We start from the raw sequence: 26,377 nt of genomic DNA, 5'->3' as shown, positions 1-26,377 counted from the left end.
ACATGCAAGAAACCATTGTACAAGATGAAGATGCTTGATCTGGCTCAAGTGAAGAGTTTTGAGACTTTTGCTTAATCCTAAATGTACTCTGAGCCCAGCGTCAGGCATAGCAAGTCTGTGCTGCATGGATAACAAGCACCGATGCCAGGAACATTTGCTTATGTGCTAAGAGCTTATTAGAGCATGTCTGGGCCACGGGAACAGCAACAAATCAGAATGTGTAAAGGCATGGGATGATACCTAGAGGCTGTGGGCCACAGTGGACCACAATGAGTGCTGCAAAAATGGAGTTAGAGCCTGGAGAAGTGAGGCTATGGAGAGGCACAAGAGCTATCTTCAATCAGGGAAAGATTTATAGTAAAGAGAATACTTAGTTTGTTCTTTCTGCCTTCAAAGCACAGACCTATGATAGTTTTAGGAGGTAAAAAAAAAAAAAAAAAAAAAGCTGTTCATTGGTTCTGTTGCCTAGGAGGCATCTATATTTCTGAGGTCTGCAAAAGATTTAATGAACTTATTTTTACTTTGCAAAATTTCTAATCTATGGGGGATGGAACAAGAAGCTAATTTCTAAATAGGACACCGAAGGTAGAACATTTGAATTCATCAGAGGAAGAATAATTGGACTACAGGCCTCATGAGAAGCCTGTCAAAGAAAGAGGGTGTTTCCAAACATTATAGCCAAACAGCCAACCAATTTCCAGTTGCCAGGCTGATACTGGAGGGAGCAATAGGAAGAACATAGAATTTGGAGCAGGTAGACCTTGGTTTGAAGTCTGGCTATGCCATCTTCTACTTCTTTGACCTTGAGCAAGTTACTTAAACTTGCTGAGTCTTGGTTTACTCACATGTAAAATAAGATGATTAAGTTCTGGGTCATCGTGAGGATAAAGTTAGATGACAATTATAAAGCCCTTGGCTTTGTATCTAGGTACTTAGAAATGTTGAAGCCCTTCCTTGCCTCCTGAAGCTAGTTGCCAGTTGTGCTACTGTGATTTCAAAGAGACATTTTATAAGTAAGCATTTTTTTTCCCCCAGGGCTTCCTTCTGAACTCTCCTCAGCTACTGAGGAAGACGAATCAAAGACTGGCTTGGATGTCATGCCTAATATTTCTGATGTGCTGCTGCGCAAACTGCGTGTCCACAAGAGTCTCCCTGGAAGGTAATATCAGGACATGGGTTGCTGAAGACCCTGTACTAAATGGCTTGGTGTTGGATTCTAGGCGGGACACGAGAACTAGTCTTGATTCTTGACCCCAGAAGGGGCAAAGACCAGTGGTCCAGGAAGGGATAATGCATCCAAAACAAAAAGAATAATGGAAGGCCAGGCTGGATGTTTTCAACTCAAAGAGCAGGTGGAGTTCTTAAGTGGACACAACCCAGGAGGGCATGAGGGTCCCCAGAGGCTCATGGTGGCAGAGGACAGGTGATGGGCTTCAGGCCCTGAGACATGGGTGTCAATCCTAGATGCACCAGTTACCTGTAACTGGGAGAGTCTAGGTCTGATATATGCACAGCTGGAAATGTGGAACGTCTGGAACCACATGAAGAAGGATTGCTTAGAAAACCTACCAGGACTCTTACACGCGTGGGGAGAAAAAGTACCTTTGCTTTCTGAGCCTTGCTTCATTACCTATGCAGCAGGAGTCGTAAGTGCTCTGTCACTGGTAGGGTGCGGCGCTGGCTAAATGTGATCATGTGTGAGCGGGGACTTAGGACAGTGTTAGCACATAACAGGCCCTGACAACTGGGTTGAAAAGTGAACAGTTTGGAGTATACAAGAGAGAAGATGGGGACTGCTGAGCAATAGAAGTGACTGTGCGCCTGCAGGTGCGGTCTCCAGCCCAGCCAGCAACCGGGAAACTGAACAGTCCAGGAGGGGAAGCCATTAGGGGAACAGCCAGGCATAACAGAGCTCCTGGATTTGGGGGTACACGTGAAAGGAGAAGGAATTTTGCCCAGTGGGTGTGATGTATGCAAATTCATACTGTAATCACTAAAACACAGAGTCATCAGGGCAATACTCAGAGGGCCTCAGCGACTAGATAAACATCAGGAAAAGTGCTAAAAACAAGTCAGAAACAGGTTGTACCCACAGCTGGAGGAGGGTGTGGGTTGGGCCAGTTCACCTCGAGGAAGGCAGAGAGAGGCATCCAGAGGCAGGAATCAAAGGAGAGACGTCCCAGTGCATTGCAGGTTACAGAGCATGTTTGCATACTGTGTGTCTTTTGGCATTTGTGACAACCCAGTGAGGCAGAAAAGGAAGATTTTGCTTTGTCCTTAGTGAGGGAACAGAGAGGCAAAGTGACATGCTGGCAAGTGACAGAGTGTGAGGGGTTGGACTCAGGGTGGGCTGATTCCAGACCATCTGTACCAGGGCCTGTCAAAAGTGCCTAAATAGTCATCAGTGCTCTTCAGTCTGCAAGGAACAGGGCTGATCAAGAGTATGATTGGCTTCTTTCTTATCAGTAAAGTTGAAAATAATTCATTTGATTAGGGTATATCCCCAGCTTCCCCAGGAGGTGAAGACTGGGCAGTTCCAGCTTCCTTGAATAAGTGAATAGCTACCAGCTGCAAACCATGGCCCAGACTGAGCCTGCACAGGCCTGCATGGTCCATGAACGTGATCAGCTTCTGAGGCATGTGGTCCGGGCTCTCACACTGAGATCAGTATATATCATGCACTGTTTTAATAGCCATATTGTCCATCTCCAGCCTCCCTGCCACGGCCACCAAACTGGCTCCCTGTCTCTAGCCTCGCTGTTTCCAGCTGGGGCCCTTGGTTTGGCCTAGAGTGCTCTAGCCCTTGTTTGGAGCTTGGGATAGATGGACACAACTGTCACATGAGATTTGTCATTCAACAAAAGGAAGCTAGAGCTTCAGGATTCTTTCCTCCAGCAGAAATATGGAAGATTATGCTTGAGTTTTCATATGGGGAAGGAATTGGTTTCATGTCCTAGGTGGACTATGTGAATTGGGATTAGACCATATCAAGAGGTGGGTCATAGGGTCCACAAGATGAACAGGTTCGGTAGAAAAAGCAGGTCTAAAACGCAAATTAGGGACATGGCCTGTGGTTGATTGACAAGAGTGCAAAGAGGACATATCACTGGATGAGGTAGCCTGGGGTCAAACCCAACAGGAGCCATAAGCAGGCATTTAATCAACAGGTATTCATTGAGTGTCTACTCTGTGCCACACATTAGAATGAACGAGCAGACACGGTCCCTGTTCCCATGCACTTACATTCCAGGTGGGGAGACAAATGTTTAAGTAACCAAATGAATGATTTGAGATAGTAAAGTTGCTAGAAAGACCTTAAAGATAGGACACATATCGAGAATGACATAAGAGTGAAACATGGGGTGGGAGGTCAAAGAAGGCCTCCATGATAAGATGATAACTAATCTGAGACATGAAAATGACAAATGGCAAAAAGCTATCCATGCAAAGATTTTGGTGAAGAAATTTCCAGAGAAAAGAATAGTGATTTCAACAAATGGTGCCGGGACAACTAGACAGCCACATGCAAAAGAGTTAAAGTTGGAACCGTACCTCACACGATGCACACAGATTAGCTCAGAATGGATCGTAGACCTAAATCTAAGAGAAAATGCTACAAAACTCTTAGAAGGAAAAATACAAGTAACTCTTGGGTTCGTCCATGGTTTTTTTAGAGCTGACAAAAGAACAAGTGACAAGATAAAAACTAGATGAATGGTACTTCCTCAAAATAAAAACTTTCATGCTACCAACAATGCCATCAAGAAAGTGAAAGGCAACCCACAGAATGGGATAAAATATTCGCAAAACATTTATCTGAAAAGGGACTTGTTTCTAGAATGTAGAAAGAAGTCTTATAGCTCAATAATAAAAAGATGAATGACCAATTTTTCAAAATGGGCAAGGGATTTAAATAGACATTTCTTCAGAGAAAATGCACAAGGTGCTGGGTGAAAAGATGCTCTGTCCCTTTGGAGGCCCACGGTTCTGCCACCTGGCTGCCTGCGCTTACGGGCACAGCTTTCTGTATCTAGAACTGGCCATGTCACGCAGCTTCTCTGCCTAAATCACACTTCTCCGAGTCCTCAGTTTTTTATTTTTTTTTAAAAGGGGGGTGTGTTCTATAGCAAAAAAAAAGAGAACGTGAGTCATTGAAATAGAAAAACAAATTTGGGTCATAATTTATGAAAATATGTATTTTTCACATGATATCCAAACAAACCCGGGAGTTAGAGGCAAACTCGGTTTCGAGAAATCATTTAAACAGCATGTGTGTGTTCTGTGTGACAGTTGAGCTTATGTTGGCCTCAGAGGAAAAAGCCTCTGAGTGGGTGGGTGGGGTTGTGACTAGGATCGTAAGCAAAAACACATCTCCGCAGCTGTTTATCCCGTGTTCTGTCCTCCGCTGACTGGGTGGCCGTGGGGTCTTGCTGCCCCATCCTGACAGGAAGGCTCCCACAGTCCCTCCCCAGTGAGAACCAGCCCCTTGCAGAGATGGCTGACCCCCACCTTTGCTCTCGGGGTCCCTCCGCACCCATCAAAGGGAGGAAGCTGTGTTTCCTGAAAGGTTTATCGATGGTGTGCTCTGTTGCCAAGTCCCGTGACACTGGTAGGACCCCTCCCGGGCCTCCCCACCCCAGCGCAGGAAAGGGCCTGTGCGTTATTTATGTTGTCTGGGCTTCACACGGGCCAGCGTTAGCTACCGGCGAGAGCAGCAGCGGCAGCAGCAGAGTGGGCCTGCGGATGGAGGGACCGCTCACTGTCAGGCCCGGCTGGGGACTGCATGCAGCCAGGAGCCTCTCGGAAGGACACCTCGTGTCCGCCCAGATGCCCTTGCCTGCTCTCTGATGCCAGCGTCAGGGGTCCTAGCTGTGGGGCAGAGCTCTGGCCACTCTTTCCTACCGTTTATTCTCCGGTCCACCTGCACCCTCGTCACAGCCCTCAGAGACAGGAGGAGGGGCCAGAAAAACTATAGTGACAACTTGGACATGTACAGTTTATAAAGTACTTACACGTTTTCTTATTAATTTCACAGGGCAAGCCTGTGAGTTAATGGTAATAGCTAACATTTCTTGAGTGCCTGCTGAGTGTGGGTGACATGTATTTGTGCATGCACACATAGACATATGTACATATGTTTTGTTTTGTTTCTTTTGAGACAGAGTCTCACTCTGTCGCACGGGCTAGAGTGCAGTGGCTTCAGCCTAGCTCACAGCAACCTCAAACTCCTGGGCTCAAGCGATCCTCCTGCCTCAGCCTCTTGAGTAGCTGGTACCATAGGCATACCATCATGCCCGACTAATTTTTTCTATTTTTAGTAAAAACAGTGTCTCAGTCTTGCTCAGGCTGGTCTTGAACTCCTGACCTCATGCAATCCTCCCACCTGGGCCTCCCAGAGTGCTAGGATTACAGGCGTTGAGCCACCGCACCTGGCCCTGTACATATGTTTCTTATAAGACTTCCAGAAGATAGACAATGATACTCCCATTTCACAGATGAGCAAACTGGGGCTCGAGAGAATAAATAACTTGTCCAAATTGCAGAGATAGCACTGGCGCTGTAAGAGTGAATATATCGCATAGGTGACAGAGCACACACAAAGGGGACACTGCATCTTTTCCGTCTCACCATCTCTGCTTCCATTCCTGGAAACACGTGGTCTGCTGGTCATTCAAAGTCACCTTTTGGTTTATTTAGTAGGTTGGATAAAGTTCAATTGTGTGTTTTTCCTCTTTCACAGCGCCCCTCCACTCACCGAAAAGGAAGTTGAGGTAAGTGTTTCGAGTGCTTTATGAAATGTAGTGCCTGTACTTGACTAGGCTTATTCAAAACATTCCTTCCTCCAGCCTCTGGCCCTGACTTTTTTTTTTTTTTTTGAGACAGAGTCTCATTCTGTTGCCCGGGCTAGAGTGAGTGCCGTGGCGTCAGCCTTGCTCACAGCAACCTCAAACTCCTGGGCTCAAGCAATCCTCCTGTCTCAGCCTCCTGAGTAGCTAGGACTACAGGCATGCGCCACCATGCCTAGCTAATTTTTTCTATAAATATTTTAGTTGTCCAGCTAATTTATTTCTATTTTAGTAGAGATGGGGTCTCGCTCTTGCTCAGGCTGGTCTCGAACTCCTGAGCTCAAAAGATCTACCCACCTCGGCCTCCCAGAGTGCTAGGATTAAGGCGTGAGCCACCGTGCCCAGCCAAGCCGTGACATTTTTACACAAAGACGAGAAAGAGTGACTGTGGGATAATGTGGACATTCGTGACCAGCCCTCCTCAACCGCTGAGATCCCCACTCCCACCTTAGTTAGTGGAAGATTTTGACAAATTGGGTCAGAGGTGAGAAGGTAGTTGGAAGTTCCACGTTCCTTCAAGGATTGTTTATGTGCTTTAAATGTGTGACTTAGATATACACAATCAGCTGGGAGCCTGCAGAATTGCATCAAATTTATTTCAACATTATTGAAAGATGGTCAGTTTTCAAATTTTAAACTTTGGTCTAGAGGGAAGAGGGGCTTGCCCTGTGAGGCTTTCAGATACCAGACAGCCAGTTCTGCCGAGGCTGGAGGCTGCTGTGAGCGGCCCAGCCTTCCCGATTCGCCCATTACTCCCTTGGGGCCACCTTGTCCCAGTGGGGTTGCAAGCAAGCTGAGAGGAATTTGTGTTTCCTTCTGGCGAAGGAGGAGATGGGCAAAGAGAACATATCAGAGGTGAGACGGTGAGAACTGCCGATGTGGACCAGATAAGCAGAGGAAGACAGACAGTAGGAAGTACCCACCACTGATAGCAACAAGCACCCTGCATGAAGATGCTGCACTTACCGTTCACAACACACTCCTAGCCAGTCTTGCAGCTGATCTTCCCAGCAGCTCTGAAAATCAGGTTGACCAGGAATTAGAACAAAGGAGAAAACTAAGTGATTAAATAACTTACCCAGACCAAGTTCTTTCCAAAACCAAGGTTTGGATTCAAGTGTTCCCACTGAATTCAGGACTCTCTATGTAACACTGCCATTAAGGGGATGACCCAGGGACAGAGAAATAAGCATCAAGCATTACTCATAGACTTGTCCAAGGCCTGCGTAGGGCAGAAAATCCCCACCACTGGGCTGTGAGCTCAAAGCCCATCCACTGACGTCTGTGAAGAGGAGCCATGGGCAGCATGTTTAATGCCCAGACCCTGTCCTCAGATGCCTACAGACACAATAAACTTGCATCATGGTTGAAGTAAAACAGGCATTGGAATCAGACAGTCCAAGGTTAAATCCTGGCTTTGCTACTCCCTGTGTCACCTTGAACTTAACCTCTCTGCTTTCAGTCTCTTTACCCATCAGATGAATGTAACACTTCCCACCCCAGAGGGTTGTTGTGGGATTAAATGAGCCAACAGTAGTAAAACTCATAGTAGTGCTGGTGTATAGTAGATGCTCAATAAAACTGTATTGCCATCAGCAGCAGCATTGGGTCAGTTCAGTTCTCTGGAGGTATCTGCCCTCCACAGGGCATGTTACAGGAACTTCATAAGCTCAGGCAGAGTTGGTGATCACAGCGTATAAATCTGCTACCACTTAGGCAGCGCAGATGAAGGCTGTAAAATTGAAGACCATTGTTTCCTTCCTGAGTGGAGTCTATCTGTCTATTTCTCCTCCCCAGTAGTTTCCTATTATTCCAGGAATTCCATGTCTGATCAATATCATCTTTTAAGAGTTTGTTCATGCAGGCTGCATTTTTGGCATGAAATATTTATTTATTCCAGAAAGCTTATCCTAACAGAATTGTACCTGGCCTATTTAACCTCCTGGCAGCTAATTAAAGCTGCTATTGATATAGGATTTGGAATATTCACTCAGGCTAGATGCTGGTTGAAGTTTGCTTTAAGTCAACAATGCTTAATCTCAAATGAAGTTTCTTTAAATACAACGTTTTTATGCAAAATCTTCAAAACCTTCATGTAATAAATCCCAACATAAATCCAAACTGCTTACACAATCAGCTGTACTGGCCTGAGTTTATCTAAACCCAAATACAGGATGTTATTTTCTTAAAATTCAGGGAAGAGTGAAGTGTTATTCTCTTATGATTTTCTGGTAAAATACATTTGGTCTTCTGGTCCTGGGAAGGACCCAGCCTGGACTTCGGGTGACTATTTTACCATCTCCTGTGTGGTTTACTGTGAAGTGAGCGTTGCACTTGCCCGTGGCTGCTTTGGTGACTGGTGCCGGGGGCTGCCGCAGAACGCCCACGCAAGAAGCACACCTGCAGCCTCGTTCCCTGCAATAGCGCCTCCTAGCACCTCTCCCACGCTCTTGTTCCCAACAGAACGTGTTTGTACAACTATCCTTGGCCTTTAGAAATGACAGCTACACCCTGGAATCTAGGATTAACCAGGCTGAAAGGGAACGCAACCTGACAGAGGAGAACACAGAGAAGGAACTGGAAAACTTCAAAGCGTCCATTACGGTAATTATGGAGCCTGATTTAAAGAATCTTTGGGGAAGAGATTGTCTCCAGGGGCCGTGCTGGGTGTCACGCTTCTGTCAGTCACCAAGTAGGGTCTCTTGGAATGAAAAATTGAGCGAAGACTCTGACAGAGTCTTCCCCAGAGAGCTGGGAGGAACTGAGGCAGAGATCCCCAAGGGCCCGGTGACCGCAGGCTGTGGGCAAGGCCCTGAGCCCTTGGGAGCTCCTCAGAATGGGGCTGGGTGGCCCGGATGTGATGATTTCTTCCAGGCCAGCCAGGTACAGAGTGTCCACATTGGGTTTCTCCAAAGCCCAGCAGAAGCTGTGGCCTGGGCCCTGCAGAGGCCACTTCTCTCAGCCAGGATGGGCCACAGGGGTTGTCCCATGAGAGCCAAGTCCAGGCTTGCTGTGTGTCTTAGTCACTTTGGGCTGCTGTATCAAAGTACCATAGACTGAGTGGCTTAAACAACAAAGATTTATTTCTCGCAGTTCTGGAAATCCAAGGCCAGGGTGCCAGCATGGCTGGGTTCTGGTGAGGGCCTTCTTCAGGCTGCAGACGGCTGCCTTTCCATCATATCCTGACGTGGTGGAAGGAGGGCAGGAGAACTTGCGAGGGTGCCTTTCATAAGGACAGTAATCCCATTCGTGAGGGTTCCACCCTCGTGACCTGATCACCTCCCAAAGGCCCCACTTTCCCATCACATGGGGGGTTGGTATTTCAGCACATGATTTTGGGGAGACGCAAACATTCAGTCCATCACACGGTTTGAAGACCCCAGGTGATGCTCCTTCTCACCCCCCAGTCCTCAGCTTCGCTCTGGCACCACTGTGAGCACCGGGAGACCTACCAGAAGCTGCTGGAGGACATCGCTGTCCTGCACCGCCTGGCTGCCCGCCTATCCAGCCGTGCTGAGATGGTGGGCGCCGTCCGCCAGGTGAGCCTCGCCAGCCCCCAGCCTTGCCGACTGGCTCTGCTTCAACCTGCGTTAGGTGGAGCAACGAGTCAAGCAGCGACAACTGCACATACCGCTTAGTGATGGCTTCTTCTGGGGGCCAGCATCCTGTGTACATTACTGTGGTGGTGTTCAGAGCACTTGGGGTGGACTGCTAAACCCTCGGTGCTTCTTGGGAAAAAGATTTCTGTAGAAATATGTGTCTGGGGACCACCGCATACTATCTTCCTTTCTTGGGGATTTCTAACACACATTGGCATAATCGAGGCTCTGAGAAGTCCTGTAGCGGAGAAGGCTGTTTAACTTTACCTATATATTTCCTAAATGTATTTGACTGTAGAGCCCTTGCTCACCCCGCCCTTATTTTTCTCAAAAAAATACCTATTCCACTCCCATGGAACTAGTATTTGGCAAAACATGCTTCAGGAAAAATTACTTTGTTTCATTTAACCCACCCAGCAGCCCTATAAAGTAAATATCCTTTTCCCCAGATGAGGATGCAGAGTCTTAGGAAAGTGCTAGCACTGGCGAGTGGCAGCGTGGGCACACAGGCCCGGCTGGCTCTCTCTTGGCCACTCTGAAGTCCTGAAGCTCGCAGAGCACTTCCCTGTCCAACATGGTGTTGCGGGGTCAGTCCGCCCAGTTCTAATCCCGGCTCCACCTACGTTTGCTATGTGACCTTGCGCTGGTTTCCAAGCTCTTTACACCTCAGCTTCTTCAGCCATAACGTGAGGATGACCATGGTACCTGCCGTGTAGGGTTGCTGTGATACTTGGGAAGCACTTAGATGTTATCACTGTTGCCCTTGTCCCGGATCCATGTCCTGCTGCTCTGGCTGCATGAGAGGATGTTCCTGGGGTACAGCCCTGAGCAGTTCCTGGAAGAAGCCCAGACACTGGGCTGTCCCACCCTGTGGCTTTCAGGGGAGGGGCACCTGACTCAGCAGTGTCACCCAGGAAGTCACTCCAGCTGGGAGCTGGAAGTGGCTGATCTCAGCCCCACATGGCTGTGGGGACCTTTTCCAGGGAAGTCCCTGGGCATGTCTCTCTGTGGCCAGGCAAGGCCCGAGCTAGGTCCCCTGAGGGACACAAGGCGGGTGTGAGCAGGGACAAGTCATCCTCATTGTACACAGCCTTCCCAAACGTGCGTCTCAGCCCACGTGCTGCTCACTCTATCTTCACCCCTCTCCAGATGTCTCCCTTGGCCCAGCTTCCGCATCTCAGGCCTCCCCTTCCCCTGTGGCTCCCCTGGACCAGTTCAGGCCCTTGTCCTGTCTTTCCCTGCTGCTCTCGCTACTGCCAGTCTCACTCCAGTCCCATCTCCACTGCGACCTGGTTACGTTACTCCCTTACTTTAAGACATTCAGTGGCTCCCCTTTTCCCTCAGGATAAGTTCAGATTCCTTTGTCTAGCATTCAAGGTCCTTCCCAGCCCAGTCCAAATTCACCGTTTCTTCTTATGAATAAACCCAACCGCTTGCCGACTCCTACATAAGTAGGATGACCTGTACGGTCTGGGTTTGCCAGACAGCCCTGATTGATGCTTGTTGTCCCAGAATAATGCAATAGCACCGCTTTTACTCTCCAGGGGATTCCTGTCTGAAATCCTCACCTACACGTCAGCCCTGTGCTTTTCTGCCTCTGGAGTTCCGGGCCTGAGTGCTCTCTGTCCCTCCTGCCCATGCCAGATGCTGCCCACGTCCTCCATCTGCTTCATTTCATCTCCTCCCGCAACCCATTCTCTGCAAGCAGAAACAAGCCCTGTCCACCTCTCCCCTCCTGCAGTGCCGTGGCTGTGCCTTCCTCATTTCCCCTGAACATAGGTGCCCGAGGCCACCTCAGCTCACATCATGGATAGCAAAGTCTTTGAGGGAAGGGTCTCACCGAATGGGTCCCTGTATCCTTTTGATTCTCCTATCCCGGAGCCTCGCTCAGAACCAGCAGGTCCTGATGGAGCCTTTCCTCCAGCTGCCTCACGCACTCATGCTCTCCTTCCCTGCAGGAGAAGCGTATGTCGAAAGCCACAGAAGTGATGATGCAGTATGTGGAGAATCTGAAGAGGACGTATGAGAAGGACCATGCAGAGCTCATGGAGTTTAAAAAACTTGCAAATCAGAATTCAAGCCGCAGCTGTGGCCCCTCTGGTAAGAACCTGGGTTCCTTCCTCCATCTTGGCCCTACAATGCGGACCCCGATAGCTCTTGGCCGGGATCAGTGCTATCCAGGCAGCCCCAGGACTTGTTTCCAGCTGAGTGAGGCTCCCTGCCCAGTGCTGCCCACAGAGGTGTGGTGGTCTAGAACTAGGAAACGTGAGCAGCCCCACAGTGATTCCTAACTGCCGACACGGTGAACCGGCGTGACTGACCATGGACCGGCTGCAAGGGCTCACTCTGTTTTGTGAGAGTGACCCCAGACCCGGTAAGTCTTTGTGCATTGGGACCCCCTTTTAGGCAGCACGTGCTAAGGAATTTGGGCTTTCTTCTGGAAAGCACTAGAGATCCAACCAGGGATTTTAATCAAGAATATAATCTGATCATATATATATATATGCATATATATATATATATATATATATATATATATATATATATAGTTTAAGGAGGTTCCCTGTAACTATGGTGCAGCAATTACATTACTAGGGCAAACCAGAGACAGGGAACCCCAGGAAGATGTCCTGGCAACAGTCCAGGTGCGGACGAAATCTGGGTATCGGGGATACAGTGAGAGTCCAGCTGAAGGAGATATTACTGAGATAGACTCCTGGGTAAGACAGATGTTTTAAAGAAATATGTTTTTATATATGTTCTACACAAATTGCCATAGGAGCACAGAGGAGGGGCCATCTGTCAAGGAATGTGTCACAGAGGGATGGCATCTGATCAGTGTTTTAAAATAAAAATAGGAGTTCTCTAGTCAAGAGGGGGACCTACATCCCAGGTAGAGGAAACAGCATAGACAGAGGTGTGGAGGTTGAGGGTGAGAAGAAAATGAAACAGTTCGTGCTTGCAGTGTTGGGGTGTGGCAGTGACAGGCTGAAGGTGAGACCTGGTAGACCAGGGCCACATGCCAGGCCATGCTAACAATTCAGCCCTCTAGGCAATGGGGAGTCGTTGGTAAGTTTATGACACATGATACAATGAGATTTTAATTTTAGATTACGCTGGCTTCAGTGAATGATGTATTAGGGGTATGCAAAAGTTGAAGTAAAGAGAGACGAGTTAGGAGGTTCTTGCTCAGACCGGGAGGGAGATGGTGGTGCCTTGGACCTCATCTCTCCTTGGACACAGCCAGGTTTTGGGCTCTGGCTGACGAGGGTGGCTCACAGGAGAAAACAGACCTTTTAGCAATAGGAATCCCTGTGGAATGCAAACATCCGCGTTACCAAGAGCAGGAGGAGGGAAAGTACAGAAAGTATAACAGATGGAGAAACCTTTATAAACAGGAGGTTTCACAAGTTTCCTGGGGAATATCAGTGACACTTCCCAGAGTCGAAAGGCAGTGTACACATGCTCCAGACTGTCTGCTTTGGATCTTGGCAGCAAGGCTCCTGACCCACAGGCATCTGGGCCTCTGACAAACTGTCCTCTGTCAGTGCTGGAAGTTCGGGATGTTGCTGCCAAAGAAATCCTAATGCGTGGGCTCTGGAGTTATTACCCTGGCAAGGTTCAAGGTCTCCTGCAAACCACCTTACCCAAGATTTATGAGATGAGCAGTTCTTCATGAGTCTCATTCATTCATTCTGCAGATGTTTATGGAGCACCTTTGGTGTGCCCCATACAATACTGGAATATAGAGGTAAAAGGCACACAGTCCCAGACCCCAAAGGAGCTCTCGACTTGGGTGGCGGTTGGGGCAGTGTAGCTGCGCAACCCAAGGGCTGCGACAGAAGTGCGCAGACTTTCAAGTGGAGCAGGCTGCAGAGTCCCACGTTCAGTCTGGGGGGTAAGAAAATACTTACAACAGGAAAGGTCACTGTGGCTAAGTCTTACATGGTGCATAAATGTTTTTTGGATATTTATTCCCACTCCAGTTGTTTCTCCAAGCTGTACCTCAGCTCGGGCTGGTGCAAAGGGGCCAGCACCTACCCAGCAGGTGTGTCTATAAGATATGCTGTGACCATTCTCTAATAGTATTGGTGTCCTAAGCCTTTATATGACTCCTGGCAATCTTTGTTAATGCCTCAGACTTCGAAGACTACAGTGAAATAAAATATCCCTGATTTTAAGGAAGGTGATGCACTTTTTAAAAAATCTATTATCTTTTTCCTGAGTATGAAACATACCAGTTGTCTACATTTTGGATTATTTCTTTCAGATGTATTTCTAGAAGTATAAATATTAGCTCAGGAGAAAGAAATATTTATAAAGCTTTTAAATTATTTTCAAATAACTCATGGATATTTCCACTTAATGGGTTACGATAATGTCCAACTCACTGTGCTAGTGACACCATTCCTCTTCTTAAAAATATCCATGACTTTGGTAGGCCAAAATTTTATCTTATTTCATAGTTTTAATTTGTATTTCTTGGCCTTTCCAAATGTTTATTGAACATATGTATTTTTACTTTTATAAATCTTTAATTATGACTGTTGCCCACTTGTGTGATTGGTGTTTTTTTAATTTATGTAAACTCTCTATATAAAGAACATTTTCTGGTTCTGGTATTTTGGCTGACTGGAAAACTTGAAAATTCTTTGACCACAAATACTTAGAAATTTCTGCTGGACAAAATAAAGCAAACATTAGTCTAAAAGAATAGCTGAATCCACAAGAAAAGAAATTGAAATACCCAGATACTAGAAAAGAAAAGAGAACTGAAACCAAGCTGACCCTGCAGCTTCCCTGGGGACAAGCGTCAGCCTCAGTTACCTGGGGGCTGAGCTTTTGCACTCACATGTGACCAGAGACAAGGCCGGGAATACCCGTAACAGAGTTGACATTGAGATTCCCACAGAAAGTTAAGATCTTCCAAGGACTATCCCTTCAGATAGAATTCAGACAAGGAAAAAAAAAAACAATCGCCAACCAGCAGAAGAACAAACAAGGAAGTTTGTCTGTTTCACCCTGGGCTCTAGGAGGAAAAAAGACTTTTTCCTTCCTCATAGGAAAAGTACATGCCTAAAGTGACAGCGGCGATGATGCAATTTGGGGAAAATCTGAAAAGAACAGCAAGATGGTGCCTCTAAGAACAAACAGCCACCCAGAAGAGAGGCACACCCTGCTCCCAGGACACACAGGGTTCCTCTAATAAAGCCTGAAGATGAGTTCACAATATAAAATTATAAAATGCACAAGAAAACAGTTCACCATGAAAAAAAAATCATGAGACTCATTAAACAATAGGATTATATCCTAAAAACCTCAGATAATAAAACCTGATATATTTTTTTAAAGGTCTGTTTAAAATTATTAGAGGCACAAAAGAATGGGTCAAAAACATGAGAGTAAAAGAATATAGTTATCAAAAAAGAATAAAACAGAACTTCTTGAAATGAGGAATAGAGTCATGGACATTCAAAACTCAATAGTTTAGGTGTGGTAGTTACTATAGTTGAAGCAGTTCCTCAATATTCCAGATCTCCTTTTGGGCGATCTCCACATTTCCCCATCCCCTTGAAGCACAAGGCAAGGCCCCATGTGACTTGCTTTGGTGAGTGAAATGAGAGTAGAAGAACATGGGTTACATCTGAGCTGAGGCCTTTCAGAGCTAGTGTGCAATGCTTCCTCTTCCTAACATGACAACCACTACTGCTCCAGAACACTAGAAATTCCATTAACCTGAGTCCTGAGTGAGGAAATGCAGAGCAGAGCCTGCTGCCAACTCAGAAACAAATGGAAGCCCTGACTTTAGCATGATAAAATTCATCTATGTGACAAAAACACTTGGACCCCCTAAATTTGAAATAAAAAGTAAATGAACATGAAATATAAGCAAGAAATCTTTGTTGGCATAAGCCACTAATACTTTGGGGTTGTTTATTATTGTAGCATAACCTAGGTTATCCTGATTGATATAACATTTAAATCAGATTAGGTACAGTTGAAGAAAAAGTTAGTTAACTGGAAGATAGATTTGAGGAAGTTACTCAAAATGCAGTTCAGAAGGATAAGTTGATTAAAATATAAAAGAAAAAGCATGTGATATGGGATATAGAGTATAGAATGAGAAAGTCCCAAATATATCTAGTGGTCCTTTAGGGAGGTAGAGGAGAGAAAGTGTACAAAGAAGGAATGCCTGAGGATTCTTCACAACTCAAGAAATCCCTGAATTATTGGATTCAGAAAATATAGTGAATTCTAAGTAGAAGGAATAAAAACGCATCACTGAGAAACTGCAGAACAGCAAAGACAAAGCAAAGATCTTAAAAGTAACCAGAGGGAGATGATTATTTGCAAAGGAATGACAATTCTCACTAATACAGCATGTCCCAAAAGTCACCATATGTAGGGAAAGTGGGAAATTCTAGCTAAATGTACCTATATTTACAAAATATTCATTACAAAATTTTTTCTTTGTATGGAGACTTTTGGGACACCCTGTAGTACCAGAAGACAATGGAGTAACCTCTTCAAAGAGCTGAGAGAAAATAACTGTCAACTTAGAGATTGTACAAACAGCTAACCCGCCATGCAAGCTTGAGGGCTGGCTAAAGACATTTGGAGACAACTGAGAAAGTTTAGCTCTCAGAGACGCTTATCTGAAAGAACAACTAAAGGACGTACCTAAGGAAGAATGAAATTGAGCTCAAAAGAAAGGAGTGGGATACAAGAAGGAATGGTGATCAAAGACATCTGTAAATACATGGGTAAATCTAAATAAGTATTCCTTGTAGAAAATATCAATCATAATGAATAATTTATGAGTATAAAAAACAAGGTGAAATAACAATATAATTAAGATTGAAAGGGGGTTATGGTTTTAAGGTTTATTTTGGAAAAGAATAGAGATCTTGATTAATTTTAAAGTCAGTATGTTAAGGGGACACATTAAAGATTACAAATAGAATATATAATTTCCAAACCGATGTGGGGTGGGAGAAGGGGTAGAAAAAAAAATTATTGAATAAAGCCAAGTGAATAGAAGATAAATGGAAATAAATACAAATATATTAGTAATCACAAGATATGTAGTTTAAAATTGTTGGTTAATAGAGAACCTCAGATTAGATTATGAAAAATATATAGCTATGTGCTTTTCAAGAGACATACCAGACATATATGGATATGAAGGAGAGACAGATATACAGGCTGGATAATATTGGTCAAACTGAATTGAGCTTGCAAATACATTCCTCTGTGTGTACTCAGATGTTTCCTGGTTGCAACATTATCCAGGTGTGATACTAAACATACTACATGAATTAAAACATTTAATGTTTGTAGTAAGGAGAAGAAACTCCTGGGGTGGTAGCTTCCCTCATTCTGAATCATTATGTAGGTGACATTGAGATTATACAGTCACCAAGTTTTCTTTCTTTACCAGCACCACGCCTTCCTTGCTCATAGTTTCTCTGACTGCACCTCCTTGAATGAGTGTGAAATGACCCAATTAGCCTTGGTATTGCTATGAGTAGTTTGCATACATTATCTGGGGCATTACCCAGAGACTGTGTAGTGGTGTCAGATGAAGATCAGAGGTCCAAGACTGGGGCTGCTTATAGTGCCCAGTAGAGGTAAGATAACGGTTTTGTCCAAAAGAGCCCCCGCGTAGCACATGACCACCTCAGAGGGTGAAGTGCCAATCTTGGTGTCCCTAACTCCCAGACCCACATGCCATCCTTGTGGGTCAGTTCTGGCCCATAGATACCTTGCCTTAGTTTCTGCCTGCCTGTCTCCTGCGGGAGCCTAGTCTGAAATTTACCTGGTTCTCTTCTCTGTTCCCTCCTACTGCAGAAGACGGGGTTCCTCGCACAGCACGGTCCATGTCCCTCACGCTGGGAAAGGTATGCATCCCAGGGCACCCAGAAGAGTGTGACAAAAGTTTTCATGGTCATCCAAGCAGTTATTCATTCTTGGATCGCTGGGTGCCAGAGACTATCTGAACGGGGTTTCCCTCCAGCTTCCCACACTCGCTAGCTCAGCCTCTGACATCTTACTTTTCTTGTGCACAGTTTCCCTGCCTGTACATCCCTCAAATGAACGTGAGATGATCCTAAGCCTGGTATTGCCACAGGCAGTTTTTATACACCAAGCTGTTACCCAGAGACTTGGGGGAGGCAGGGAGAAGTCATTTCCATTCTGTATCCCCAAGATCTTATAAGCTAAAATAGGGACGTGTTGAAAGGTCACTCACCACCAACCAGAAAATTTGGGTCAACTTTGGCCACTTTCTCCACATCAATTCCCGCACCATCTCTGCCACAAAACAAAAATATCCAGTGAATGTCATGACAGCATTAGGAACTAGTAGGCTTTTTCCAAGCCCTTCTGAACTATGGCTATTGCTACTGCCAAGACAGTAGGCCTGGTCACTTCTCTTCCCACAGAATATGCCCCGCCGGAGGGTCAGTGTTGCTGTGGTTCCCAAGTTTAATGCCCTGAACCTACCTGGCCAAACTCCCAGCTCATCACCCATCCCCTCCTTACCAGCCTTGGTGAGTATAAAAACGCCTGCCTCCCAGTGCTGTTCTACCTTCCCCTCACGCTCCCTACCATGGGGTGACCAAACGGGTGCAAGGTCAGCAAGGAAAGGAAATTCCCAGTTCAGAATCTGTGTGATAAGCTCAGAAAGCTCAATATAGACCAAGCCACATGTATTCCACTGCCCTGAGAAGTCTCAGTGCCTTTGAGCACAGTGTTGGCAGCTCAGAGTGTTCCTTAAAAATGATAACTCTTCATGCTTAAACCACAATCCTCCAACGTGGTTATAATTTTTTCTACTTTGCGGTGGGTTTCAGTAGCGGATGTAAAGTGCAGTAAGTGGTAGAGCTAAGCTTTGAACCCTAGGTTCTCTGATTCCAGAACCTGGGTTCTTAAATCCATTCTTATCCCACCTTGGTTCATTGTAGCGTTGTTTATAACAATGAAAAACTGGGAACAACCCAATGTCCACTAATAAGAGATTGGTTAAACAAATTATGGATATCACTATAAGGGGTTTCTATAGAATTATCCATAATTTGTTATGAATAAAAAGCAATTAAAATGGCATATATAAAAGCTAGTATATAAACAGTTTAATTCTGTTTTGTACTTTAAAAAAAGTATGTTTCTGTGTATAAGCATAGAAAACTCTTGAAGAAAATATGTGAAACTATTTATAATGGTTATCTCTGGGTAATGGTAAAGAAAATAATGGTTATTTTCTTCCTGATGCTTTTTTGTATTTCTATACTAAGAATGTATTAATATTAGTAATAATCAGAGAAAAAAATATGTTTCAATTTTTTTTAAAAAAGACAGTTCCTATATATTTTCTACATTCCAGGCCTTTGTGTATCTGGTTAATTCTATCTAAAACTTTTCTAACTCTTTCTCCAGTGGTTTCTCTGTTCCCTGTCTATGACCAGCACTGCCCTATAAGGAAACATTTGATTGCATAAGCAATTGGTAAGGTAGATTCAAGCTCTGTTGTTGCACCAATAGGTAGCATTCACCTCTTCCTGCCTCCAGCATTTCAATCATCTGTGAAATCAACCTAAATTCCCAAATTACCCACTAAAACAAAGCAACCTAAAAATATTGTTTTAAGGAGGTTGGAGAGGGATGGCTAGTGTGTTTTAACAGACCTATTCCCCATATTTTACCTAAATGCATAAACGTTTCCAAATATGTATTCCTTTAGGACCAGGGGCTAGCAACCAGGGCAATACGTTAAAATCATGCAGGGCGGATCAGGACTTCTTAAGTATCTCCCTCAGGTGACTCACATGTGCAGCCAGAATTGAGAACCATTGCCTACACCAAAACCATTGCCACAAAACAATGTGGAAATCCTGGGGAATTTATTATAAAGAAATTTCTGATGTCTTGAGCTTTTAGTAATGGCAGGCATCTCCCGAGAATTATTCTTGGAGCTGTGGGGTCTAGGGGGAGTGATGGGCTCCTGTGACTCTATCCCAGGGAACTCGGGAGGCATGTGGCAGGAGGCCTACTGATGTCCTATGGCAGTCGGTAAACGGGACAGAAAAACTGATGGCTTCCCTCCAGAGTGGAGCCTCCAGATGTAAACTCTTCTCTGGGCTCGGGGAGACTTAGGATAAGGAAAAGGAGCAAGTCGCCTGTGCCCCAGAGGGAAGGAACACTGAGGAAAGGAGGACAGGGAGGGCCCCATGGCAAAGGCCAATGCCTGGGCTCAGAGGCAGATTGGCGCAGGGGATGGGGGAGGGGAGGAGGGAAAAAGGAGGAGCTCCAGCCCCTCCTGGAATCATCCAAGACCCAGGGGCTCTGGCTTCTTCTTCCTCTGGCTGCTTCTTCCCGTAGCTCATCCTCAATTCTGTCTTGTTTTCCATTCAGTCGGAATCACCCAATGGGAAAGGCAACCTACCCATCGCTTCAGCACTGCCTGCACTTTTGGAAAAGTAAGTTTATCCATTTTCCTCTTACCTTTGGAGATGCCTAAGGAAAATTTCCCCAATTCATCTACCTTCCTCCTATCCTCACCCCCAAAATGTGATAGGGGAAATGAATGGGACTGTGAGAGCCACAGATACTTCAGAGCCAGTTTGCAAAATTCTGGGACCAGGAAGATACTATGGCTGAGGCCCCATGTGCCCAATCTTAGAAGAGCCCAGAGGAGACAGAAGCTTTCTCTGTTGGCTGGGATTCTTTGGGCTGTATATACAAGAAAACCCCAACTCAACGGGCCTTAAGTAGTAAGTCCAGAGGTGAGGCTGCTGCAGGCGTGGCACAGGAGGGCTCTGGCTCAGCCTCTGAACAGTCCCCTCGCCTCTGGCCACTTTGTCGTCAGGCTTGTGGCAATGGAGGCTAGTTCCAGTATCCTCCCAAGAGAGGAAAATAGCTAGAGGAGGAAAGGGACCATTTCTTCCCATATTTCTTTCTTAGGAATGAACCCAGAGGCCTTTCACTGGTCTTCCCTCTTATCTCATTGGTAAATCTGCAACATGGTCCCTTTGCAAATAGGCTTTGGGAATGGATTGTCATTACCAGCTTAAGCTATCCACTGAAGTTGAGGAGAGGTCAGCTTTCTATGAAGCAAAATGACTCTGTAAAAAAGAGTAAATTCCCAAACAAAATCGTGTTGCTGTTAGGAACTAGGAAGAAAGATAAGCATTAGATCGGCAGCCAACAGCGTCTGCTACGCCTAACTTTTCTAGGCATCTATGCAACTTGCAGGTCTTTTCATCCTCAGCCAGAGCAAGGCAGGCTGTTTCTGTGCACTCAGGCACGTTTATAACTCACTTTTCAAATTCCTTAATTTGCTTGCAGGAAAACATCTGGATCACAGCTGCCACCTCTCAGAACTTTCCACTTGTGTCTTTCCTCACTTGGTAGAACATATACCTTATTCTTCCTCCTCCTTTGCCTTGAGACAGCTTCAGTCCTTCACCTTTCATTGTTGTTAGAAAAGCTTTGCTGGACCTGGCAGGGAATGTGTGTGTTGGGCCCTTTTTTGTACAGACAAGCTCCCAAACTCCCCACCTCCAGACTTACCCTGTTTTCCTCACCTCTCATTATGCAACCACCAACTTATCACTCAGGATCTGTCCCATGTCAGTCTTGAAGCTTGTCCAGCATTTCCTCCCTTTGCCGCCTCACCCCCCATAAGCTTACAGATCCTTCATATCACGGAGGGTTGGGTACTTGTGCTCCCTCCATTCCTCCTTCCCTTCTCTCCTTCCCTCCCCCCATCTGCAGGGAAATTATAAAGGGGTGACAAATTAACAACCATGTGGGACTAACCAAGTTTGCAGAATCTTACCAAGTCCTTAGAGTCACAGTACCTAGACCGTGATCTTTGATTCTCTCCAGAAATGGTCACTTGGTGTTCTGAGAAGCTCACTAAAATTTTCTCTGCCAATCCTCCCTTTGGGTGCACCAACCCCTGCTTCAGAGGACCCCCAGCAAGACCCCATTCCTAACTCTAGCCCTGCAGAGCCATTCAAAGCAGAGGGTCTATGTTCCTACTCTTCCCAACAGACTCTAATCATGACAGAACAGGGCCTGAGCTCTGTAGAACTAGTGCCAGGCCAGTGGAGAATTTCTGTCCGAGACAGTGGGGTCATCAAGAACATGAGCTAGCCTTGGTAGGAGAAACTGAGGCACAAAGTTGGGGATAGCTGGCAGAAGCCCAGAATCTGGAATCTCAACAAGTGAGGATCAATGGTCGTATCATCTTGCCAAGAGTCTAGAACCTGGAGATACAGGGGTAGAGTGAGGCTCAAGGTAAGTCAAGCAAGAGGTTCCCAGGAAGGTGTCTGCGGCTCCCCTGTAGGGCTGACCTGGGAGCCTGCCATTGCCGTGCTGTGGCTGACTCCCTGTCGGGAACACACTATGTGAGAATGGCTGCAAAGAGGGGAGAAAGTAATCCAAAGAGCAAAGATTCAGGATGAACCACAACCTCTCTCTGATTTCTAAAAGATACTAAGTGATTTCTATCTGAATTCATGAAACTGGAGACATTTAGTAGATTCCCCAAAGACCAATAATGAGATAATTTAGGAGTAAAAATGAATTCGTGTCTTCTGTTCTATACACAAATACAATCAATTCTAGCTGCCCTATCCATATTGTTAAAGAGAAATAATGTTATAATTTTTTTAATTTTTATTTTATTATTTAAAATTTTTTAAATTTTGTAGAGATGGGGTCTCAGTATTGCCCAGGCTGGTCTCAAACTCCTGGGATCAAGCAGTCCTCTCGCCTTGGCCTCCCCAAATCCTAGGATTATAGGTGTGAGCCATGGCGCCTGGCCATGATGTGTTAATAATTTGATATACAGTGCTTTCCAGATTGCTGTATTAAGTTTCACGTCAAAATGATTTTACATTTCCTAAGCGCACAGTGACTAAGCAGGAAGGACGTTGGCTAAGTACAGGATGAGAAGATCAAATAGCCTGTGGCTAGTTCACAAGCCAATACTTACGAGCTGACTGCACTGCCCAATGTGATCCGAGAGAATTCTGAGCCTTATTCTTGTAGGTCATTTCCTAATGAACTGATCTTCACTCAACAAGGGTCTAGGAACCTGTTGACTTAAAGACACATATCAGTGGAGAGTGATACTTAAAGTTAGTCTTAAAGATTAAAACAGAACAAAGCTCAAGAGCAGTTCTACAAAAAGGAAGAGCTATATATTTGTAGTCTTTTATTCTTTCATTGCTTCAGTAATTAATCACCAGGGGCCAGGCCCATAGAATGTACTCAAGGAACTCACCATCTAGTGGGAAAGACAGATGGGAAACAGCCCATTATGCCACAACATGATGGGTGATATCTTAAGGAAGCACAGGTTGCTAAGGAAACAACACAAGAAAATGAGCACCTAACCCAGTTTTGGTATAGGGTAGGGGGACAAGGAGGCTAAGAAATTGTTTCCCCCAGGAACCTACTTTTAATATAGGTTATATAACCCTGAGGGTTATATAATTAGGCAAGCAGACAGGAGGTTAGCAACATTCTAGGCTCTTAGGCAACAAAGTGTGGAGTATGCAAGGAATGGGGTTGGTGATGATGACGATGATCACGATCATTACTATTATTATTTACTGCACACTCACTTTATGCCAAATGCTTTACTAATTGCTTTGCATTAAGAATCTCATTGAATCCTCACAATAATCCCATGAAGTAGGTACATTACTAATATCCCTGTTTTATAGATGAGGAACCTGAAGCTCAAAGAAATTGTCACTTGCCTGAGGTGTTCACAGCTAGTAGATAACAGAGTTCATGCTCTTAACCTTTAAATAGACCCTCCGCCTAGAAGAACAGAAATAAGTTCAGTGTGGCTGCAGAGAAGAGGATGGATTTAAGAGCTATTTTCTGAAGAGCCTGGTGACAGGGCACGGAGTGGCGTGGGAGATGGGATGTGGGTGGAACGATTCACTGAGGGGGATCACAGCAGAGCCAGGACGCGGAAGGTACACGGGGTTAGTTTCATTAAAGGGGCCATTATACTGATGTACAATAGAGAAATTTTAATCTCTAAAATAACTACTTTCTACACTTTTGAAGTTGCCAGGATAAATTGCTTAAAGATTTTATGACATTACATTTGTACAGTAAGCAATTCCCCTTTGCTCATAGTATTCTGGAGTGAATTATCCCTGGGAAAACTTTTAGCAGACAGCAGGTATCTGCATAACAGGGGGTAAGGAAGGTCTTCTAGCTCGGGTTCCCTGGGCTGGGCTTGTCAGACGGAGCCGTGGCAGTGGGGGTGACAGAAACATTGCTGAGGCCATGAAGGTAAGATATGGCCACTGGGAAGGAGGGTCGTCACTTTCAAATATTGTCTGCCACGTGGGAAACATTGAATCTAATTCACCATGACTACACAGCCCTGCACATTACTGATTGCTGAGCACAGTGACAAATATTTTTGACCTGGTGGACATGTGAGAACAATGAGCCTCGTTTTAATAAATTAGAAAGAGAGCACATAGGGTTTCAGGATGGGGACGGATGCCAAGATCTGTGAGCATTTGGCCTGGAAGTCCCTGGGGTGGCACAGGCTGTGCTCAGCTCCAGGGTGCAGCCACGAATTAGAGATTCCGTTAGCGCAGCCCAAACACTGGGTTCTCAGGAAGAGCTATTTACAGGGAGGACCTGCCCATTTTACAAGATTCATGGGCAGGGACTGGCTAGGTCATAGTGAAATCAGTGCAACTCACCAAACAATTAAAGGCACCTACTGTGTGCCAGGCACCATTCTGACCCACACAAAGTGGGTCAGAATGGTCAGATCTCCCTGCTGTGATCACAGTCATATGGAGGATGGACAGGTATATAAAACATAAAAATGCCCTCTCTGTGAGTCACGTTGTAACGGAGATACAGTGACAGCTTAGAGGGAGGGAGAGAACAGTTTTAACCAGAAGGCGTGGGAGAGGGGAGAATATCAGCAATGGTTTCACGGAGGAGAAGGTATTTGAGCTGAGTCTTACAGATGCATAGGGAGAGCTTCCAGGTAGCTGGAGAAGATATTTAGGGAACTACAAGCTCAGTCTGGAGGTCAGGAGAGAGCAGCAAACATTTGTATTTCTACTTGCCAGCCTACCCCCCATATTCAACAAAGCCCCTCCCAGCCATCTCACACTCCTAAACAAGCAGCCTTGAAAAGAAGGGCAGGTTTGCAGGCCATTGTCCAGCCCCACGGAGGGAATGGCTTCACTTAGCAGGTGCCTTGGAACGCTGCACACCACTCAGAACTCCAGGAAAAGACCTCTATTGAAAGATAGCATTCAAAGAGGCCTTGGAAAGAGCATCTTGACATTAGAAGACCAAGATGGGAGTCCCAGAACCAATAATGAGAATTTAGACAAGTCACTTAATCAACCTGAGCTTGGGTTTCTTATCTGCCTAGTGGGATAATACCCCATGTGGGTGGCGGATAGTGCAGCCGAAAGTAAGAGTGTGTATCAGTCTACAGAGGGTCAAATTTAAGCTTACCACACCCTGGTTATTTAACCTCTCTGAGCCTTGGTTTGCTCACCTGTCACACTGAGAACAATACCACCTTATTGGGTCATTCATGAGTCTTTTTTTTTTTTTTTTTTGGTTGAGACAGAGTCTCACTTTGTTGCCCAGGCTAGAGTGAGTGCTGTGGCGTCAGCCTAGCTCACAGCAACCTCAAACTCCTGGGCTCAAGCGATCCTACTGCCTCAGCCTCCCGAGTAGCTGGGACTACAGGCATGAGCCACCATGCCCGGCTAATTTTTTCTATATAGATTTTTAGTTGTCCATATAATGTCTTTCTATTTTTAGTAGAGACGGGGTCTCGCTCAGGCTGGTCTCGAACTCCTGACCTTGAGCGATCCACCCGCCTCGGCCTCCCAGAGTGCTAGGATTACAGGCGTGAGCCACCGCGCCCGGCCTCATTCATGAGTCTTAAGTGAGATCTTAGAGCCTAATACCTAGGTTATCTTAGGCATCAGGGTAGCTCATCTTATCATTGGGAAGATCAAGTGAGAGATGCCTGTGAAGGCCTCGCAGGGGAGTTGAAATGGACAGAAGATCCATATGTAAAAGAGTCTGTGAAATGCACTTCCTGGCTCTGTTAGGGAAAGTTTTAGTCTCTAGAGAGCAGTGACCCAAGGACGGTGAAAGTTTTGTTTCCAGTCACTTGGTCAGCAAAACCCTAAGGCACATGAGTGTGTTATGTATGGCACACAATAGACAAGCACCTGAGAAACTTACTAAAGCAATTGTATGAAAATTTAATGTAATTTTCCCATACTTTGAACTAGTTCACATTTGGGATTCCTCTGACTCTGAAGCATCACAGTAATATATAACAAGTTCTCCCTTGAATATAGAAATAATTGCCTGGTAATTTATCAGCTTGGATTTTTTATGCATTAAGTTTAGAGGAAGCTCAGATTGCTCCCAAAATCCACTAATAAATTTACTACATAGCAATAAGCATAATAATAATGGACATAATTTGTTGAGTACTATACTCCAGAAAGTTGACATTTCTTCATTCTTACACCATCACCATCAGGGACATATTATTATACTACCCCCATCTTACAGTTGAGGAATTTGAAGTTCAGGAAGGTTAAGTAATTTGTACGTGTTGGAGCTGGGGTTTGAATCCAGGTTTGTCTCAGGCAGGTTCTTTTCCTCTATACCGGAGGCCCCCAACCTATGGTGAGTTGTATAATTATTTCATTATATATTACAATGGAACAATAGAAATAAGTGCACAATAAATGTAATGTGCTTGGATCATCCTGAAACCATCCCCCTGATCCCCAGTCTATGGAAAAATTGTCTTCCATGAAAACGGTCCCTGGTGCCAAAAAGGTTGGGGACTGCAGCTCTATACTACACTGTCCTCCCTCATTTATG

At 45.4% G+C, this 26,377-nt stretch overlaps 1 protein-coding gene across 2 annotated transcripts in view; it reads left to right on the top strand.

Moving 5' to 3' along the window:
• Positions 1 to 26,377, top strand: part of IRAG1 (inositol 1,4,5-triphosphate receptor associated 1) — a 74,119-nt gene that overhangs the window by 38,578 nt on the left and 9,164 nt on the right. For both annotated transcript variants that reach the window (XM_069469574.1, XM_069469573.1), the window contains 8 exons: positions 1,036 to 1,159; positions 5,741 to 5,771; positions 8,310 to 8,450; positions 9,254 to 9,385; positions 11,404 to 11,545; positions 17,297 to 17,346; positions 17,890 to 17,997; positions 19,859 to 19,923. In XM_069469574.1, the coding sequence (XP_069325675.1) occupies positions 1,036 to 1,159; positions 5,741 to 5,771; positions 8,310 to 8,450; positions 9,254 to 9,385; positions 11,404 to 11,545; positions 17,297 to 17,346; positions 17,890 to 17,997; positions 19,859 to 19,923 (793 nt within the window). The remainder of the gene's footprint in view (positions 1 to 1,035; positions 1,160 to 5,740; positions 5,772 to 8,309; positions 8,451 to 9,253; positions 9,386 to 11,403; positions 11,546 to 17,296; positions 17,347 to 17,889; positions 17,998 to 19,858; positions 19,924 to 26,377) is intronic.

This window comes from Eulemur rufifrons, chromosome 6, assembly GCF_041146395.1.
Source record: "Eulemur rufifrons isolate Redbay chromosome 6, OSU_ERuf_1, whole genome shotgun sequence".
NCBI lineage: Eukaryota > Metazoa > Chordata > Mammalia > Primates > Lemuridae > Eulemur > Eulemur rufifrons.
Note: the sequence above shows the minus strand (reverse complement) of the source record. Positions and strands in the feature narration are given on the sequence as shown.